We start from the raw sequence: 21,578 nt of genomic DNA on the forward strand, positions 1-21,578 counted from the left end.
CCAGAATGGCCAGTAAAAATGATAATGCCAGAACTTTCCATGTGGAGAATAATCTGACAGATAGCAGCCACTTTCAACAGTTTAGCAAATTCTTATCTGAAGCTATTGAGTTATATGGAGAAGGGCATGAAGAATAACCCTTTTTGTTGGGTGTAAGTGAAAAACTTCCATTCAATAAAAACTCCTTTAACAACTCCAACAGTGAATGTACAGAAATGACAAGTAAATTCAACTTGAGATACCTCCGACTGATAAAGACAGATGCAGCAGGTAGATTTTGTTTTAAAAACAGTAAGCAAGAGTGGTATGGAAGCAAAATGTAGAAAAAAAAAGCTTCTGTGTGAATTGGAAAGATATATTTGCACAGCTGCCACTGAGTGCTAAATATTCTTTCATAAATTACAGAAGTAAACGGGACCCTTGTTTTCAGAACATTTATTCTTGTCCCAACTTCAAAAGAAGAGACAACAAGAGATCTCGTTCCAAACCCTCTGAAGATAGTAGCTGACTGCTTGCCATGGTCAAAATTACATGCATCAGGTTCAAAGGTGGATAGAGCTGATTGCAGGTCAGCAAGGGCACCCTCCTGCTAGGTCAGAATCGGCTCATGGGGCCAAATTGCCACTTTCCCTACCCAGGCATCAAACCAAGCCCCCCATTCTACCCCCCCACACAGCATCAACCCCATTCCAGGGCTGCACACTGTTGGTTAGACCACAGCTAACGTTCCAACTTAATATAAAACAAAGAATTAAGAGTGCTGGAAATCTGAAATAAAAACAAATTGCTGGAGGAACTCAGCAGATTAGTAGCACTGTGTAGAGAGAAACAGAGGTAACTTTTTGAGTCCAATGACACTCCTAGAAAGAAGTGGTATGTATCTTGATGATAGGGGGAAGAATGGGGACAGAGCTCAGAGAGAGAAAAGGATGGAGAGAGAGATGCAGCGGAGTGAGACAAAGGAATTGTTGATAGTAAGCCAGGAAACAAGAAAAGCTTGATGGGTGAAAATAAGGACTGACAGAGTGAGGATAGGTTAGCTGTGCTGAAAGCTACTCATATCATGACAGGACTTGGGATGTGGGGTGGGTGAAAGACAGGGAAGGGAGGTGTTCAGGCTCTAAAATGATTGAACTCAATACTGAATCCTGAAGGCTGAAGGTCCCATGTGGAAAATGATATACTGCTCTTTCAGCTTGGGCCTTGAGTTTCAAGGCACAGAACAGAGATATTGGCAGCGGAAAAGGCTGGTGTGCTAAAGTGACAGGCAACTAGAAGCTCAGTCATTTTTACAGACAGAATGTAGGTATCCTGCAAAGCAGTCACCTAGTTTCTGTTTCATCTTCCCAGTGTAGAGGAGACCACATTGTGAACAATGAATACTGTAGACCAGATTGAGTGAAATGCAAGTAAATCACTGTGGTGTGTCTGGACCTTGTGAGGAGGTAGGATGCAAATAGGCAAATGATGCACCTTCAGCGATTGCATAAGAAGGTGCCATTGGGTTTTGAGAAAGTGTTGGGAGTGGATGCGATGTGGATCAGAGTGACCTGGTGGGAATACTCCCTGCAGAATGCTGACAGGGGACGGGTGGGGAGTGTGTCGCTGGTGGTGGCAACCTGCTAGAAATGGCTGCTTATGATCCTTTGGATGTGGATGCTGTAGGGTGAAAAATGAGAACCAAGGAGAGACTATGATTGTTCTGGGAGGGAAAGGAAGGGATGAGGGCAAAAGTACAGGAGATGGTTTGGACATGGCTAAGGGACCTGTCAACCACAGTAGAGGGGAATCCTTGGTTGAGGAAAATGATGGGCATTTCTTACCTTCCCCCGTGGAAGTTGGCATTATCAGAAAAGATGCAATAGAGACAGAGAAACTGCGAGGATGGACTGGAGTCCTTACAAGAAGCAATGTGTAAGAGTGTACAGTCCAAGCAACTATGGGAGTTGGTGGGTTTGTAGTGGATATCAAGGCCAGCCTATTCCTACAAACGGAAATAGATGTCGAGGAAAGGAAGGGAGGAGTCAAAGATAGGGGATGAAGGTGAGAGCAGGAGAAATGGGAAGCAAAATTGATCATTTTTTTCCCAAGTCCAAATAAGAGGGAGGGATGGCCAGCATAATCTTCCTTCCTTTAAACTCTGTGCCTCTTCTAATAAAGGCAAGTATCCCATTTGAGTCCTAACACCTTAATGGAGCAGTGTACATGCGTATCCTCTGACCCTCAGTACTTCCCAAGGTTCTACTGTTCATCGTGTATTCCCTTGTTTTTCCTGCCCAAGTGCATCACCTCACACTTATCTAGGTTGAATTACATCTGCCACTGATCAGCTCATCCATACTCGTCTGTAACCAAAGGCCAGCTGCCTCACTGTTTACCACACCACAATTTTTGTATCAATTGCAAACTTACAGATCAACACTCCTAGATTCAAGTCTAAATGTCCAGTCAGATAAACACTCTCAGCAACTGCCCACTACTTTCTGCTACTCAGTTTCAAACTAATCTCTTTTATCCCTACATAAAAGCCAACCTTATTCAATTTCAAATCAGCTAAGTGTGGATCCAAGTTGCCAAATTTCCTTGCATCCCATATGCTCGTACCTTTGTTATCAGACTCCCATGCAGGACCTTGAAGAGCCTTGCTGAAATCCAAGTAAACAACATCCAAAAGCACTGCCCTCATCTACAAACCTGGTCACCTCTTTGAAAAATTCATTCACGTTGGTTAGACATGACCTGCTCTTAACAAAAACGTTCTGACAGTTCTTGATCATTCCCTGCCTCTCCAAATGCAAATTAATTTGTCTCTCAGAATGACTTCCAAAAGCTTCCCCACCACCAAGGTTAGACTGACTGGTCTGTAATGTTCTGGTTTAACCCTTGTTCCCTTCTTGAATAATTGTACCACATTGGTTGTCTTCCAGTTTTCCAAGCCTTCTCCTGTGACCACAGAACATTTTTTTTGAGTAATGTAACTTCACCCTGTTGCATTTCCAATCAATAATTCTGTTCAAGGTGACAAGTACTTTATGAATAAGACCTTGGGCATTGAATGAGGGAATTAAATTCAATAACTCAGATTTTGTGGTCAACAGAAAAGCAAGGGCTCTTGCCACTGAAATCAAAATAAACTACTATAATGAACTAGTGACCTCATTGATGGGGATTCCCACTTTGCCAAATGTAATTAGAGCTAAAAGAAATCCAAAGAATTGCAGATGCTGGAAACTGAAAACAAGTACACAAATTGTTAGGACAAATCAGCAGGTCTGGCAGCACTTGTGGAGAGAAAGCAGAGCTAACATTTCCGATCCAGTGACCCTTTGGGTTAACTCTGCTTTCTCTCCACAGATACTGTCAATTTTCCAGCAATTTCTGTTTCTGTTCGTAATTAAATTTAAATGGTAAAAGTCAAGAGATATTGTTGCATGCAGCAGCAGCTGCCATGTCAGAAAGCATGAAGACCACCGATCCAAATACACACATAGCAAATCAGCAGGTTAAAACACTCAAAGTCTCTCTCTTTTATTTTAAATATTCATGCAGCGAAATAAATTATTATTTTAGATTCTACAAAGATAGATCAACTTTAAAAAGAAGAAAACCTTGTTTTAAAAACTGTGGACTTAAAACAAAAATACTTATGGTGCAGTTTGGATTTCCATAAATATAAAAGGTTAGTTCCTCAGGCCAGTAATGGTGTATAACAATAATTATGAACTTAATGCGTAATTAAAAAAACAGGTACACCTCATTCAAGATGTAATTTTAAAATGTTTAACAGCAAAGCTAAAAATTGCAATAGGCACTGCAATCAGCACAATCTTGTACAGATGCATGGACTGACTGTTAACAACTTTTAAATTTCCATTTTTCTGCACAGGTCTGAAATCCCAGCATCATTGTTAGATTCAGTGGACTGACAGCACTGCAATTGCTGCCATAGCAAAATCTGGCTCAAGGTTTATTGACGGAAAAATCTTTCCATTAGCATTGATGTATTTTGTACTCCAAGTAAGAATACTGTAGTTGTCTAAGAGGGAATTTTGCCATCAAAACTACTTTTAAAAAAAATCAAGAAGCTTTAATTCAAAGAAAAACTATCGATAAATAGTGCATAAAAATTTGTTCAATTTATGCAACCTGATGAGGAATAATCCAAACATTTAGACACGAGACAGCTGATTTAATCATGACACATTTTCAAGCCAGAAGAGAGCTATTTCTCTAACAAGTGTCAGGTGCACCAATGGGCACCCATTGTTTTATCCTGGATGTTGGCTCCATTCAGCATTTCACTGCAATTTCAAAATCTTAGTTATGAGAAAAGTCTTTACACTTAAAAGATTAAAAGCAAACAGCTAAAAATGTGCAATTTTCACTGCTAACATACTTGCAATGCATCCATGATGGCCAAAATTAGCATACATCAGAATTTTAAGTGAATGCAAAAACAGTGTATTATCACGCAAAACAAATATCAGAAACAGTGGTCTATACTTACAGGTCTCCTTTTGTATAACAGATAGAGAAAATGCAACATATTGAGGATAAGAAACAGAGAGTTCCAGATCATTATGTCTAAAGCACATCGATAAACTACTGCCCACACAATGAACAGTGCACAGCCTGTGAAAGAAAGAACAAATAAATGTAATCAACCTAAACTTCTCTATCACAGAAATATTCTTACACAGGTGCCAAGTACAAGAAAAAATTCTAATGGGAACAAAGCATATGGAGTTACACAGCTATAAATTACTGTAACTGATATAATTATACAAATTCTGAAGGCAATCAATCTGTCTATTATTTTAACAAAGTAACCTACTTAAAATAAATGACAAAATTGCCTGCAGGCTTTTCCAGGTTGGACTGAATACAGAATGACTGGCAAGTAGTTCAACTGAGCAGTTCTGATTACACTGTAAACTACTCACGTTAAACGTTCTTGTTTACCTTCAGAACCCTTGAGCTTCAATTACCATTTATAACTTGTAACTACATATCTTTAATTATCTTGCTATGCAGAATTTTCAGCCTTACTAAAATGCAAGGAAGGAATTGCCAGTGACTGCTTTATCATATTATTTGGTGCGCTACATACCACCAGGACTGCACAGGTTAAACGTTTTGGTGCATCACATGAGTCCAGTATTCAGCTCATCTGAAATCTTAACAGAAACAAATGCATGCATTCTCTCTTAAATAACCCAACAAGGGCACATTTTTTGGTGAGTGGATGTAGATGGAATTTTGTTCAGTACTTTATCAAATAATACCAAAGAGAAAGCTTATGGAATAATTGCTGGGCTCAACTACCAACTGGAACTGAGTACCCTGTATAAAATAAGTTGACAGTACATAGGGCCACGTGAAGTGGAATTTGGCATGTCAGTGTCATCCTATTAGTTCAATCCCTTCCACAGTAAATGCACCACAAAGAGTTAGTGAACAGAATAAGTCGAGGCACATTAGATTTTTGATTCAGGGAAAACGTAGATGCAACCTGATAGGACCACGTTCCACTCCTGAAACATTTGATTTCCATCCCATTAAAAACTACACCAATTGTTTCGTACCATAGCTTTAATAACAAGAGCATCTCATTAAATTTCTATTCAAGCCACTGTATTTGCTGAATCTTAACATTACTAAATTTAGGTGTACACATGATTGAATCCGAGGATGAAAATTTTAAGAAACGCTTAATTAGTTTTTAGCTTGCATTGAAAACTTTTGTGAGTTCTTCAGTTCTATTTATTGTCAATTAAACGGCAAATAAGTTGAACCTTCTTAATTATTCCTTAGAGATGACAACTTCTATAGTAGATGAACAAGTGACAGTTACCATGCTGAGAGAATGGCCAGTCATGTGTACATCGGAACACAAATCATAGCAACAATGACAAAAGAATTAAGCATGTTTAAAATTTGCTTTAACTTCCATGTTATGCCAATTTCTTCAGCTACTTGTCCAGTTTCCATGTATCTTTGCTCTATCCTGTGTGTCTGGTTATCCACAGTTTTCATTCTTTTGAGACCTAGTTTCTCATGTCTGAATAGTCATCATTCCTTCTATACCCTTCTAATCTGACAATTTGATCCCCCGATTCCCTTGGCATGATCTTCAAATTCTAAGCATATCAACATCTGAAGTGTGGACTTTGTTATTCTACATTGTATCTCATGATATGCTGTAATCGAGGCCCTCTTGTGGCACAGTTACTGGGAGGCCCAGGTTCCAGTCCCACCAGCTCCAGAGGTATGCAATAACATCTCTGAACAAAAATACAATGCCATAAAAATCTTTGATTAAAAAAATACAATGCCATAGTTCTTATAAATGGAAGTGGTGGCACATCAGTACATACAATTGACTCATAATTCAGAGAGCCACATTAGTGCTCTGGGGACACATGTTCAAATGCCATCAAGGCATTCAATTAATAACATAATATTATGTAATTATTATATATTATGATTAAAGCTGATCTTTCTCTGCACCTTCTTTGCAGCTGTAACACTATATTATACATTCTGTTCTATTACCCTGATGTAGTTATGAATGGCAAAATTAACCAGGATAGCACCCAAAACAATTCCTATACTCAAATAAATTGATCAATGAGGGCAAGCATGCCAAATGCCTTCTTGACCACCTGTCTACCTGCGACTCTACTTTCAAGGAACTATGCACCTTTACTTCTAGGTCTCTTTGTTTGGCAATATTTCTCAGGCTGAAAATGTGTTGCAGCAGGTCAGGCAGCATCCAAGGAACCGGAGAATCGACAGTTCGGGCATAAGCCCTTCCTCAGGAATACTCCCCAGGGGCCTACTATTAAATGTATAAGACCTGCCCTGATTCCAACACTGAAGCTTAAATTAAAGTCCACCTGCCACTCCTTGGCCCATCTAATGTGACAATAATAAAATCAAAATCAAATCATAAATATGCAATATATACTTAGTTTCAGCCAAGATGCCATAAAATGATTAATTGTCTTTTTAAAAAAACCATCTGATTCATAAATATTCATTAGTATTGCTGAGTGAAAATAAATACATTTTGCAAAGCTTTTCTCCTTCCACTCAGATCAACTCAACTCATAACAGTATCAATTTAAGGAAAAAAACAAAATGTATATTTTAAGAGATAAGAGTTAACTGACTCGGAAAGGAAATCTGAGCTATCTTCATCAAATCTAACCCATTCTTTCCTACTAAAGGTCCTCTATTCTGGTTTTCTTTTTTCCCGGTTCACCATTATCCATTCTTTTCGTCTGCATAACTGCTGTTCTCTCTCTTGCTCTGGTCATCCACACCTGTAACGTACTCCTTCACCAGCCCTCACCCTGCTCCTCTTCACCCCATCTTCAGCATATATGCTCCCTTTTCCTAGCTACTATCATTTCTGAAGAAGGGTCAAAATGTTAACATACATTGCTACGTCTGCTGAGTTTCTCTCGCAATTTCTGCTGTTGTTTCAAATTTCCGCCATCTGCTGTTGTTTCGTTTTGGATTTTTTTTTTCTGAAGGGAAAGGAAATCTGCCATCCTTACCTGGTCTGGACTATATGGGACTCCCAGATGTTGACATTAGCCACCTTCTGAAGTGACATTATGCACAATTTAAACCAGGCAACAAATGCTGGCTTTGCTTGCAACACTCAAGGGACATTGAATATTTTAAAAGCTGATCACGCCAAACACGACAAGCTTTCTTTTTCACACCCAAAAAGTGTCAACTTTCAGAACTGATGACTATGTCTGACTCTGTCTGGTCTGTGGATCCTTAATTTAGAAAGAAGTTGAAAACAAAACGGTGGGGGGGGGAGAAGAGAGAGAGTCCGCTCAGTTAAAATATACTGTTCATTATTATTGGGTCAATACAGCCCCATTGAATCTAGAGGTCACTACCAATAAATCTTACTGTGCAAACTGAGGAGGCGTTGGAGTTGTATGCCTGAAACTTTTCATCTTTCTCCCATTCCCTACAACACACTACTTACCTGTGCTCATCATAGCGCGGAGAAGTACCATGTGGATCTTAATGGTGGTCGGAATAAGCAGCCCGATGGCGAAGCAGAGGTTGGCAACGTGAAAGACCAAATGGTGGATTTCTTTCCAATTGTCACAGCTCTCGGTCTGATTGGAAAGTGGCTCCATTCCGTTGGTGAAACCGTAATCCGAAGTAGCGGAGGTGGTGTTGGCCAGGAGGAAGCTGAATGCCCAGGCGGTATCTACTGTGGAGTTCATGGTGCAAAGCCTTTTACTTGGGGGGGGGAGATGAACAGAAACATCAGGGTGCGTTAACAGCGCTGGTGGACTCAACCCTGAAAGTCTTTAACATAACCCCAGTCCTGACAACAAATCTCCAATATTACCTTCAACGCAGAATAAAAATCCGAAAGTTGGAGTTGTCAAAACAGGAGAGGGGCACGGGCTCTGAAGCAGTCAACTTTGCAATGGAAGTTTCAGATTGCAGTTAAAAACCAGGAATTGCTGGAAAAGCTCAGCAAGATGTGGGCCAGGAAGGGGGTGGCGGGGGGTGTAAGAGGGGAAGGGGCAGCTGTACCACAGCATTCCCTGCCTGCCTGCTCAGCTTCAGCTCATCGCTACAACGCCGGCCCCACCACAACAAATATCACAGCACCATCCCCCCCAACCCCAAATCCCCTCTCCATCCCCATCCCCCCCACCCCAAAATCCCTCTCCATCCCCATCCCTGCCAAATCCCTTCTCCACCCCCATCCCCCCATCCAAAACCCCTCTCCATCCCCATCCCTGCCAAATCCCTTCTCCATCCCCAACCCCCCCCACCCCAAATCCCATCTCCATCCCCACAAATCCCCTCTCCATCCCCATCCCCCGCCAAACCCCCTCTCCACCCCCAAACCCCCTTACCACCCCCATATCCCCTCTCCATCCCCATCCCCGCGCAACTTCCCCTCCTCACCTCTCTCTCCCGCCCGCTAAACGCTGGGAATTCTCCGAGAGATCCGCTCACTCACACAGACCGGCGGTGGGTCTGGGCGAAACTTTTCCTTCACACGAAAAACTCGTCCCGCCTCGCCTGCCCGCCGACTCTGGGGGAAGTTGGCCTCTCTCGGTGAATTCCACCAGCGCAGAGTCCGCGAGGCAAACAATAGCCGCGCCACAGACAGACAGACTCCAAAATAAACCCCCCTCAGAGACTGCGGCGCTCAGCATTGACTAACATGGGCATGAGCGGAGCTGCACAGCTCCCGAGCCCAGCGCGCTCCTCCGGCTCACAGGAGGAGGCGGCTGGCGAGCACGGCTCCAGACCGGCGCGCGTCCACGCTGCACAGGCGCGGTCCCGCCAGCTGACGAGGAGAGACGGACAGTTGCTGCATACTCGAGAACCAAGCTCCAACTTAAAAAATATTACACTTGCATCGCTTTAAGATGATAAACTTCAAGATTCGTCTCTTTTACGAGATGAACTTTTAATTCAGGATTTATTTTAATAGCTGGTTGGTAGGTGTTGCAGGTAAGTCATAAAAATAATCATGGCACTTCACAGTTCCACTTTTTGGACATTGTGGTCCAATTATTGTCTTATTAAGAGTGAAGCAAACATTTTGTTTTGTAGTACATGCAATGGAGTGTGACCTGATTAAACCTTTACTTTTTTTCTTCAGTCAACAAAGTTTTAAATGACGATCGAAAACAGAAATTGCTGGAGAGACTCAGCATCTATGCAGAGAAAATATTTCTCGTCTTATCACTGCTCTGAAGAAGGGTCGCAAGAAGTTAACTATTTCTCCACAGATGCTGAGCTGCTGACTTTCTCCAGCAATTTCTCTTTTTGTTTGTTTCAGTTGTCGAGAATCCGCAGTTCTTTCTTTCTTCTGTAAATAACGACGATGAAAATATTCTTCATGGATGCGGTCTGACCCGCTGTGATCTCCAGCATTGGTTGTTTTCAGTACCTGCTGCAATTTGCTTCTGTTTTTACAACATATGCGCCGAGAAATGTGCATTATTACTACAAAGGGGGAATTACTGGATGTAATCGGTCAGAATGAAGCAAATTGGGTTTATATCAACCAGACTCATACCCCAATTCGGAAGAAGAAATCATACCAGAGTCAGAGCACTATGTTGTTTTTCTTTCCACAGATGCTGATAGATATACTGAGCTTTTCCAGTAATCTTCTTGTTTGTTTTGTACACTGCAGAAGTGGTGATTTCAGGTCGTTCACTGCTTGTCTGTGCTACTAAGACATCTCCCTACAAGCAGTTGCACATATGGCTCCCATGACATTAACAGGCAGACATATGGCGACATTTATTGAAACCCGCTTTGGGTTGCCCTGAGTAAATATCCGCCGACAGCAAACAAACATTGTGTTCCTGGCACCTCGATCTCGACAATTAAAGCGGGACCTGGCCCGAGGATGAATCAGAGGCTGAGGGGAGGCGCACATTCAACCGTGAATCTAACAGGTAGGAGCAGAGAGAGAGAGAGAGAGTTGGATGGAATCGGTCCTGAGGCAGCAACAAATAACTCTAAAACGGAAACAAAAATAACTCTTTCAGCATCAATTTGTAATTGGGTTTAGTGACAACCTTTTACACTGGTAACCTTTTTGTTTACATCGTTTTCAGCCATTTGCTCCGGTTAAGCCTGTTGTCGTGTGCTCTCTCGTTTGGATGATTCAAAATAACGTCAGCAAATTTTAATTAATTGAACTCTGCCGATATTTGACCAAGATTTGTATTTTTAATGAGTAAGCATAGTAGTAACATTGCACAATTCCATTTCTATTATAAACCAGCAAAGTTAGAGTCAATCAGAGGGAACACTCCCTGTTGTGTGAAATCATTCCGGGCACATAGGAAGAATGGTTGTGGAGGTAGGTCATCTGAGCTCCACAACATCTCTGCAGGATTTCCTCAGGGTAGGTATTTTCTAACCAACCTATTCAGAGTGTTATGACAGGCATTTGGAGCTGGCGAGGCTTGAATCCAAATATCCTGATCTAGAGCTAGAGACATTACTGCTGTACCACAGGATAATATCCTAGTCCCAACATTCTTCAGCTGCTTCATCAATAGCCTTTCCTACATCATCAGGTCACGATTGAGGGTGCACAATGTACAGCACCATTCCCCACTTATCAGATACTGAAGCAGTCCATGTTCAAATGCAGCAAGACCTGGACAATATCGAGGCTGATAACTGGCAAGTAATATCTGCACCACACACATACCAGGTAATCATCATCCTTTGTCATTCAATGGCATCATTATCGCTGGAACCTATCAATCAACATCCTGGGGGTTGCCATTGACCAGAAACTGAACTGGCTACAAATACAGGCCAGAGGCTAAGAATAAAGCATTGTGTCACTCACCTATTGCTTCACCAAAACCTGTTCATCATCTACAATGCACAAATCAGGAGTGGGAGAAAGTGAGGTCTGTAGATGCTGGAGATCATAGTCGAGAATGTGGTCCTGGAAAAGCACTGCAGGTCAGGCAACATCCGAGGGGCACAAGAATTGACATTTTGGGCATAAGCCCTTCATCAGGAATGAGGTTTGAGGGTGGGGGAGCTGAGAGGTAAATGGGCGGGGGGGGGGGGGGTGGCTGTGGGGAAGGTAACTGAGAAAGCAATAGATAGATAAAGGTATGGGAGAAGGTGATAGGTTGGAAATATATCATTGTTCCTTCAGTGTTGCTGGGTCAAATCCTGGAACTCTTGCCCTAATGGCATTGTGGACTGCAGCAGTTGAACAAGACAACCCACCACCACCTTCACAAGGTAACTAGGACTGGGTAATAAATCTTGGCCGAGCCATAAATGCCCACATCTCAGAAATGAATTATAAAAATTAACAAAGTAAAGGTCAAGAGGGTGGTGCTGAGTTAGAGGCTTGGGACTGGGATAAGTTGGGGAGAGGGGAAATGAGGAAACTGGTGAAATCCACATTAATCCCACATGCTTGCAGGGTCCCAAGGCAGAAGATGAGGTGTTCTTCCTCCAAACGTCGGATGGTAAGGGTTTGGCGATGGACGAGGCCCAGGACCTGTATGTCCTAGGTGGAGTGGGAGGGGGAGTTGAATTGTTCAGCCACGGGATGATAGGGTTGGTTGGTGCAGGTGTCCCAGAGATGTTCTCTGAAACGATCCGCAAGTTGGTGTCCTGTCTCCGTGATGTAGAGGATACCACATTGGGTGCAACCGATGCAGTAGATGCCATTGGTGGAGGCACAGGTAAATTTCTGTCAGATGTGGAAGGATTCTTTGGGGCCTTGGACAGAAGTGAGGGAGAAGGTGTCGGCACAGGTTTTGCATTTCCTGCAGGACAGGGGAAGCTGCCGGGAGTGGGTTGAGGTCTGGTGGGGCGGGAGGGTGGATCTGACAAGGGAGTCATGGAGGGAATGATCTCTCCAGAATGCTGATAGGGGTGGGGAGTGGTGGGGTCTGTTTGTAGGTGGCATAAGTAGTGAAGGATAATGCGATGTATATGGAGGTTGGTGGGGGGGGGGGGGGAGTTCTATCCTTATTGCATTGGGAGGTGTGGGGTTCAAGGGCAGACATGCGGAAAGTGGAGGAGATGTGCTGGAGAGCATCGTCAACCACGTGAGAGGGGAATTTGCGGTCTTTGAAGAAGAAGGCCATCTGGGATTTTCTTTGGTGGAATTGGTCATCCTGGGAACAGATGCGGCCGAGGCAGAGGAATTGGGAATAAGCGATGGCATTTTTACAGGAGGCAGGGTGGGAGGAGATCTCGTCCAAGAATCAAGTGTCATGGAATACTCCAAACTAATCTGGATGAGTGCAGTTCCAACAACACTCAAGAAGTCTGACAATATCCAGGACAAATCAATTTGCTTCACTCACAAACATGATCCCACCACTGATGCTCAGGACTGACTAAGACTTCTTAGACAGCGCCTTCCAAATCCACAATCCCTTCCATCTAAGCATCCTAACTTGGAAATATATCATTGTTCCTTCAGTGTTGCTGGGTCAAATCCTGGAACTCTTGCCCTAATGGCATTGTGGACTGCAGCAGTTGAACAAGGCAACCCACCACCACCTTCACAAGGTAACTAGGACTGGGTAATAAATCTTGGCCCGGCCATAAATGCCCACATCTCAGAAATGAATTATAAAAATTAACAAAGTAAAATATTAGAAACCACCAGCAGGTTGGGCAACGTCAGCAGTAAGAGTAAACAGGTGCAGAGTTTCATGTCAGAATTCTGGCAAGTGTAGTATTTTTATTTTTATTGTAATGGTGATTGTTATGGGAACTAAGTGCAGTATATTCAATTTGCCCAGGATTTCCAAGCTAGATGTGATTTATTTAGTATGTACTGTGGTTCGATAAGAAGATTTATATTGAAATGATATCCATTAAAATTACTTTATACCGACTTTTAGTTGCAATTATATGGCCAAGTTAGCCTAATGCAATGTACTTTGCAGCAAGAAGCATCAGTTAGGCAAAAGGTTTCAAGCATACTCTTAACATGCATTTTGCTTTCTAATTGTTGAATTTTAAACCTTACATTTTAGTCATTAATTATGTATACAAATAGTCATTTAGTAATACAGAACTTGAGTATTGCTGTAAAAAGTTATCATCTTGTATCCATCAGCACTATCTTCAAAAATACCAATTCAAGGACAAAACCAATATTTATGCTCATGAGAGGAGAGTGCTGATTGGTTGGCAAATGGACTCTAAATGCACCCATTAATACTGATTGACAGTTATCTGCTAAGCTTTGATTAAATTTTATACCAGACAGGTTGACATTAATTGGTCAGGGCATTGCCAACAGAAATGAGCCAGGAAATGGCCATCACCAATTTTGTTAAGTTGAAACAGGGATAGTGTGTGTTTATATTCTTTCTGTCTGCAAAGAATATAAACACACTATAATCTGTTTATTAATATGTGTAGCTTTTAGTGCACACAAGTATGTCAAGTCTGACTGACAATCGTACATTGGTTTTCAGTGTAATTCTTCATATATGCAGGACTGGCTATCAAATGTTGTCCAAATGTCAAATAACATCTGACGTTGGTCACTGCATTGTGATTTTGCAAGTACGGGCTGATTGGGTACAGTCAGTACTTGGTCTGTTGTGAACAGATAAAGGGCTATCCTGTTTGATACAATCCAGCAGACTTTGGTATGACCAGCCTACATACCTGTCACCACACTGGCACTGAAATTCATGCACCACATTATCCATTTGTATGATAGGCACATGTTTTATCAGGTCGGTTTGATAGCAACATCCTGTTGAACACTGCTTGTGTTACTACTGCAGTTAAATAGCATAAAATACCTGCCACTCAAACCTTAAAGGTACTTTACCCTTCTAGAGTAACCTGGAGTGGACTGGACAACATTGAGGAGCAAGAGTGCGTACTTAGCTTCTTTCACAAGTTCACACAATATACTGTGAAAAATGATCTGATCAAGGTTGCCATCCAAAAGGATCTGCCCTATTTCAGCATCAAGTTTACATGTTGATAAAATAGCTTGTGGTCTATTTATGAGGTTACAGATAAGAATAATCTTAGCGTGCAAAACTGCAGGAATACCAATATGTATATTAAACAGTGAAGGTAGGTTTTCAGTAGACAGCTAGGACATCGGGAAAATGGAGCTCAATTATATGTCAATTTCAATCATGAATTTGTGTGCTGAATAGAACCCGTTAAAAAATGTAAGAACTCCATTAACAAACATAGTTTTTACTGTGGCTTGGAACTCCCCCACTTGCAAACCAATCACATGGGTTTGTAAGTTTGCCTAATATCCCAATCAGGTGGGATACTGAAGCAAAGTCCATCATTTTTTTTTTTCTGAACTTAATGCATGGAATCTTACATAGCCTTACTTTGGAAGAAACACCTGATATATTTTATTCCTGAATCAGGATTTTGAATCATTTCCTCTAGCTTTCATTCATGTAATTTTGAAGTGCTGTTGAGCAGAAGCTATCACAATCCTCACAATTACAGCTATGAGTTTACTGAAGCAAGATCCATTTATTATAAATCGTCATAAGATTTTTTAATTGGAAAAAATCTACAGAAAATCAGGTTGTGCAAACAAAAATGTGTACTGACATATAATTTCACATATTTTGCAATGTATACTACACAGTGCAATATAACATCGGTTCTGGCTCAATTGGTTGTGTTCCTCAGAATCAAAAGATTGGATGTTGAAGTCTCACTCCAGGATGATACGCACAATAGTCAAGACTGATACTCCAACAGAATGAGGAAATGGTGCAAAGTCAGAGGTGCTATTTTACATCATCTCAGATGGATGTAAAAGATCCCATTCCACTATTTCAAATATGAACAGGGAAATTATTCCTGGTGTTCAGCCTAAAGCAATATCACAAAAATAGATTATCTAATCAGTATCATATTGCTGTCAGTGGGAGTTTGGCTGCTGCATTTCCTGTACTAAAACAGGTACTACACTTTAAAATTATTTCATTGCTTGTAAAGCATTCTGGTACATTCTATAGTCATTAAGAATGTAATACAAGTTTTAGGAATTTTTATTAACGCAACAGAGATATTTTTAAGGTCTAGAATAGGTCCTCTAAAGGACATTGTGATCTATATAAGCAAGGAAGATCAGGGAATAGTTAAACTGATTGAACTCTTCAATTTTCAGAATTAGAGAAAATGTTGTTATAATCAGGACTGATTCAGTTTCTCTGGAAATGTAAGAAGAATGTGAAATCTGATAATGAATCTTTTACCAGATTCTATCAATGTTCATCCGCAAAGCAATTTAGCCTCACAATTCCAATGTAATTTTTTCAGAAGGTGACTCAGTTGGAATAATAATTGTATGGACATATACTTGAACTTTCAGGTGACATTTGCTATGGTTCCACCTATCTAAAAATAGTATACAAAGGAATGTAATATCAATTCCTCGCTCTGTTCAATCTTTGTATGTTTTGATCTGCCTGCACTGCATGCAAAACAAAATTTTTCACTATACTTTACATGTGACAATAATACATCAAATCAATAAGTATTTGTGGTTGACCTTTGCTAACTGAAAAATGCATCCATTATTATATATTTATTAAATATAGCAAATTAAGAAATTTTAAGTATATTTCTTTAACTGATACTTTTAAGAAATTTATTCTGCCTTTGTGTGTTTGTATGCAAATGTGTGACTTAAAAAGTACACATCAGTGAACTTATCTCTTGAAGAAAATGCTAATTTTATATTACTAGATTATATTTCAATTTGAAAATTCCAGTTGCAGTGCACAAAATTTAGAAGGTACAACCTTAAAAGTGCATAGTTGTCTTCTATATGCTTCTTTATGGATTTGAACATCAGTCAAGTGCAGAAATGTTGTTTCCTAGAGTAATCTGATGATTCCTGACCATGGTCTTAATGAAATGGAATAGCTAGATGAGAAATGAACCATAAATTGGTGAAATAGTACCAAGTGCAAGTTGCTGCATTGTACCTTTGAACTTAGCTATATTGAGAATTCCGTGCTTGGAAGCTTCTTCCGTCTTCCATGATTAAAAGAAAATAATGGCTTATTTCGTTCACTCAAGTGGACCATATTCCAAATCACCCTCGCCTAACAGGAGTGTGGGAATCTTGTGGCATGGTGGTAGTGTTCCTCACCTCTCAGCCAGGAGACCTAGGTTCAAGGCTTGCCTGCTCTAATTGTGTGATTGTAATAATATCACTGAACAGATTGTTTAAAAATACCTAGTTTAACAAGGCAGAGAAGCTTACCATTAAAAAGTTTCAAAATGGTCAAATTAATAACATGATTTCTTAGTCTCTGATTCATTAAACAGTTTACATGCTGTTTAAAGCATTATATTATATTGCTATTGATCTTCTTAATTCATTTATTTTCTTATTATAAATTATTAACATTATCTGAATTATCCAGACTGTCAATGTGGTATTTCCCATTGATCAAAAACATAAACTGTAAAACAGTGAACTATAAAACCTGCTGTTAAATGAGTAGACTGTTCCCTGAGGTATGATGTATCCCATTTGTCGCATATATAAAATACTTATGTTTATAAAATATGCCAACCTGATATGAAAGCTATCTTTTACAGTGAGAACAAGTAAAGCACATAGGCAAGTGGCCTAAATTGTAACATTTCATCCAGGGATAATGGATATTGCAATCACTGCCTAAGTATAGGGATCTATTTCTAGAGACAATTGAGTAGTGTGGTGGATTATTATTTTCATCCTTGCAAGTTGAGTTTGCATTCAGCTCAAATTAATAGGATGAACATCTGCTGACTGTTGATGTTCAGGTTCCAATGTAAAACATAACGCAGAAATGTCAACCTAGTTCCCAATGGACATGGATATAAAGCAATTATTAACTGTCTTATAGAAGGAAGTTAAAATTATGCACCTGTAGTGCAAGGGTTTTTTTTTTATGTTGAGGTTCATGTAGCTTAATCCAAAAATATGTATTTCACCCAATGATACATTCAATTACAGATGTTGGATTTTAATATAATTGGTCAGACTTTACTTCACAGTTACTTAATGATAAATGTAGGCTATGTAAGAACTTGTAATATATTTGACTGTCTTAAATCATATTTTTACATTAAATGTATTGAGATTTATTGACTGGGTGAGGGGAGCACCAATATTTTAAATGAGATTCAGAATTCTGAGACCAGTGACTGAATGTGTCCAGTGATGTATTTATGGAATGTTTATCAAAATAAATGCTTTGTTTTGATATCCAGTTAATACCTTGGTGAAGTTTTATCTGCACAAATATTAGAGTCAAAATGTATTTATTTAACAAATGTTTTGAAAGCTGCACAAGGAACACAAACTGATGTGGATTTATGCTTTCTGACTAGATTACTTACAGTGTGGAAACAGGCCCTTCAGCTCAACAAGTCCACACCGACCCGTCGAAGTGTAACCCACCCAGACCCATACCCCTACATTTACCCCTTCACCTGACACTACGGGCAATTTAAGCATGGATAATTCGCCTAACCTGCATATTTTTGGATTGTGGGAGGAAATCCACGCAGACACGGGGAGAATATACAAACTCCACACAGAGAGTTACCTGAGGCAGGAATTGAACCCAGGTCTCTGGCACTGCGAGGCAGCAGTGCTATCCACTGTGCCGCCTTTCAGAGTTTGCTTTCTTTTTATAGATAGTTAACTTAATCTCACCATGTTGTTTTTAACTCACCAAGAAGTTGGCACTGGAGCTCAGTGGTGAGGACTGCTGCCTCACAGCACCAGGGACGCACATTCAATTCCAGCCTTGGACAACTGTCTGCGTGGAGTTTGCACATTCTCCCTGTGTCTGCGTGGGTTTCTTCTGGGTGCTCTGGTTTCCTCCCACAGTCCAAAGATGTACAGGTCAGGTGAATTGGCCATACTAAATTGCCGATAGTGTCCAGTGCATTAGTCAGAGGGAAATGTGTCTGGGCGGGTTACTCTTCAGAGGGTTGGTGTGGACTTGTTGGGCTGAAGGGTCGGTTTCCACAATGTAGTGGAATCTAATCTTAAAAAAAAGTCAATAATCTAAAGGACTCAGATTATTAACTTAACTTTTTGGTTTTGAAATGTGTATGCCCACAAAAGTAAGCTGCTGTTATATTTGCTGTGAACAATATTTAAGGCATATGTGGCTTCCACAAGTGATAAAATTACTGATAAAATTAAGGAACGTTAAATAGGTATTCACCATCAAGGCAGTTTCTAATATCATAACTTGAACATCAAATTTGATGCCTCAGATACTGTTGCTTAATTTAATAGAACAACACAATTTTGTGGATGAAACAGTAGGGGATTCCAAAACTAGAGGGCATAGTTTTAAGGCGAGAGGGGCAGGATTTAAAGGGGACCTGAGTGGCCCTTTTTCACACAGAGGGTGGTGTATATATGGAATGAATTGCCAGAGGAAGTGGGTAGAATTACAATGTTTAAAATACATTTGGCTAGGTACAGGAATAGGAAAGATTTAGAGAGATTTGGACCAAATGCTGGCAAATATGACTAGTTCGGTTTGGGATTCCTGGTCAGCATGGACAAGTTGGACTGAAGGGTCTGTTCCGTGCTGTATTACTCTCTTGCAAAGTCTGTATTGGTGCTTAAGCAGGACAGTTTTTCAGAGAAGTATCCAGTTGCTAGGTGATTGTAAGCATTATTCCTTGTAATTTTTGTTTTGTGACTTACGATGCATTGTCAATGGGATTATTGCATTATACAAATTTTATAAAGACCTGAGTGCTTATGTTGAACTTTGAGTGTTTCTCATAGGTCTTATGCCTGAACAATAATTGGTTACAGGTAGAAAGCTACATCTTATAAGAAAATACTCAAAGTAAAGTCCAGTGAAGACTCATACAAATGCAAAACACTAGGAGAACAACGTAATAACAGATAAAGACAGGAATATTCAGTTTGGCAAGTGTAACTTGTGGAACAAAAAATAGAGTTAGCGTTTTAGGTTGTGATAAAAGGTCATAGATCTGAACGTCTGACTGTGTATTTCTTTCCAAGATGCTGCCTCACATGATGAACATTCTGGTCCATTCTCTTTTTATTCAGTTGACAATTACTTTATTACTAATTGAACAGATTTATTATGCAGACATCATTGTTGTAATCAACATTAGCCAGTTCTGTTCAGCAAAATAAAATCAGATACTTCACTATGTTCATTCTAAGCCTGTTTTATCATCAAATATCAAATGCCCCTTTGAGCATAAATATTCATAAATGAAATGTCTGCAGTTATGACATAATCATAAATTGGCCAGAGCCTTTTATTAACAACTGATACGGTCAACTGCAATAAATGCAGACCTCATTGCAGTATTGGAAGCAGACTCTCACCCTTCTTACTCAATTTCTTAAATGACTCTCAGCTTCCAAACTCATGACCACTCCAACCTAGAAGAGCAAGGGCAGCAGATACAGGAGAACACCACTAGCTGCAAGTTCCTCTCCAAGCTATTCACCATCCTGATTGAAAATATATCACCATTCCTTTAGTATCTTTGGTTCAAAATATTGGAATTCCCATCCTGACAACGTTATGGGTCTACCTATAGCACATGGACTAGGGCAGTTCAGGAAGACAGCTTATCACTGCCTTCTCAAGGGCAGCTAGGCCTGGGCAATAAACGCATGGCTAACCAGCAATGCCTATGTCACATAAACAAATAAAAAAAATTTGGAGGGACTTGTCAGAGCTGTAATGTTGGTAATTGTGAGGCATGCAGCAACCAAACTAGCAGGGAAACACAACAGGCCACATGGAGAAGATTAAGTTTGAGAACTACCTTTTCTTTTGCATGGAATCCAATAAAACAACATGTCTTTCTCAGGTTTACATGGGCTGTTGTTGGCCCATGCTTCCATCAGAGTTATTTGCTCAGTTTTGTTTAACAGATGTTATTTCTCACAATTTCCCTGGGATCGAAGCTCACCCACTAGGCTTTTTAAAGATCTCCCTTTCTTCATTGACCTCAAAGGAGCTGCCACATCTCTCTCTCTTCCATTATACCTAACCCTTTACTATCCTGCAATCACTGCTTAGTTTCTGCATGGTCCAAGTCCACCCAGGATTTCAAAACTGCTGAAATAGTGGAGGGTGTTCACCCACCACTCTCTTGTGTTTCTGGATGCAGCTGGTGGGTAAATCCTCACTCACTGTTAGTTTTTAAACTCTCGGTGATATCCTTTCTTATCTAGCTGTTCCTGATACAGAGATGTTCAGTGTTTAGCTGGTGTGATCCTCCTAGTTTCAAATATACCATCCTACAATGACGTCTGACATAGTCGTTCTATTGGGACTGCAGATGCTGGCGATCAGAGTCGAGAGTGTGGTGCTGGAAAAGCGCAGCAGGTCAGGCAGCATCCCAGGAGCAGGAGAATCGATGTTTCGGGCATAAGCTCTTCATCAGAGCTGATGCCCGAAACGTCGATTCTCCTGATAGTCATGCTATTGGCCCTAGCCTGGGGGCACAGTCGCTATCTGGCCGTTTCTTTCCCAGATTTCAGAACAATTTATTTCCCTCAAGTGTTTCCCTTTCATTCATTTCTCGGGTTTTTTTAAGCCTCCAGCCTAGCTTTGCAACTTTGACAAACCAATTCCTGACGCGTCACCTTCGTTTCGCTCTTTACTGTGGCTGGAAACTGAAAGTCCCTTGGCCTCGGATTTTCAATTTTGAAGGAATATGCCCCTGGGCACGATGGCTTCAGCACTCCCTGGAGTTTTAATGCGGCAATACTGGACGGGGACTCTGTCTCGAAACCCATTTGCTCTTTGGTTCAAATTCCAAACGAAACAAAAATCTACCCCTTTCAGGCTTTATGAAATAAGACTTTTAATTGCTTTGTGTTTCTAAGCAACTGGGAATTGGATGGTGCTCACAGCTACTGCTTCAGCTGAGGGATTCTCCAGAAGGGACCTTTATAGTTCAGTCAATTCTCGGGACCAAAGCGCTGATTGTCATTTGATATTGCATCTAACCTGCCGGAACAT

General features: G+C 40.6%; 1 protein-coding gene across 2 annotated transcripts in view; it reads right to left on the reverse strand.

The window, feature by feature from the left end:
- popdc1 (popeye domain cAMP effector 1) overlaps window positions 1–9,150 on the reverse strand; it is a 33,644-nt gene extending 24,494 nt beyond the window's left edge. Inside the window, exons 1-3 of one of the 2 annotated variants that reach the window (XM_043687031.2) lie at window positions 8,962–9,150; window positions 8,015–8,277; window positions 4,508–4,632 (exon numbers count right to left, since the gene is read on the reverse strand). In XM_043687031.2, the coding sequence (XP_043542966.2) occupies window positions 4,508–4,632; window positions 8,015–8,261 (372 nt within the window). In that variant the 5' untranslated portion in view covers window positions 8,262–8,277; window positions 8,962–9,150. The remainder of the gene's footprint in view (window positions 1–4,507; window positions 4,633–8,014; window positions 8,278–8,961) is intronic. The other variant, XM_043687030.2, reaches the window with a different exon arrangement.
- Between the last annotated feature and the right edge of the window lie 12,428 nt (window positions 9,151–21,578).

Source organism: Chiloscyllium plagiosum, unplaced genomic scaffold (genome assembly GCF_037043375.1).
Source record: "Chiloscyllium plagiosum isolate Xiang-an unplaced genomic scaffold, Cpla_swu_hap1 HiC_scaffold_3, whole genome shotgun sequence".
NCBI classification, from domain to species: domain Eukaryota; kingdom Metazoa; phylum Chordata; class Chondrichthyes; order Orectolobiformes; family Hemiscylliidae; genus Chiloscyllium; species Chiloscyllium plagiosum.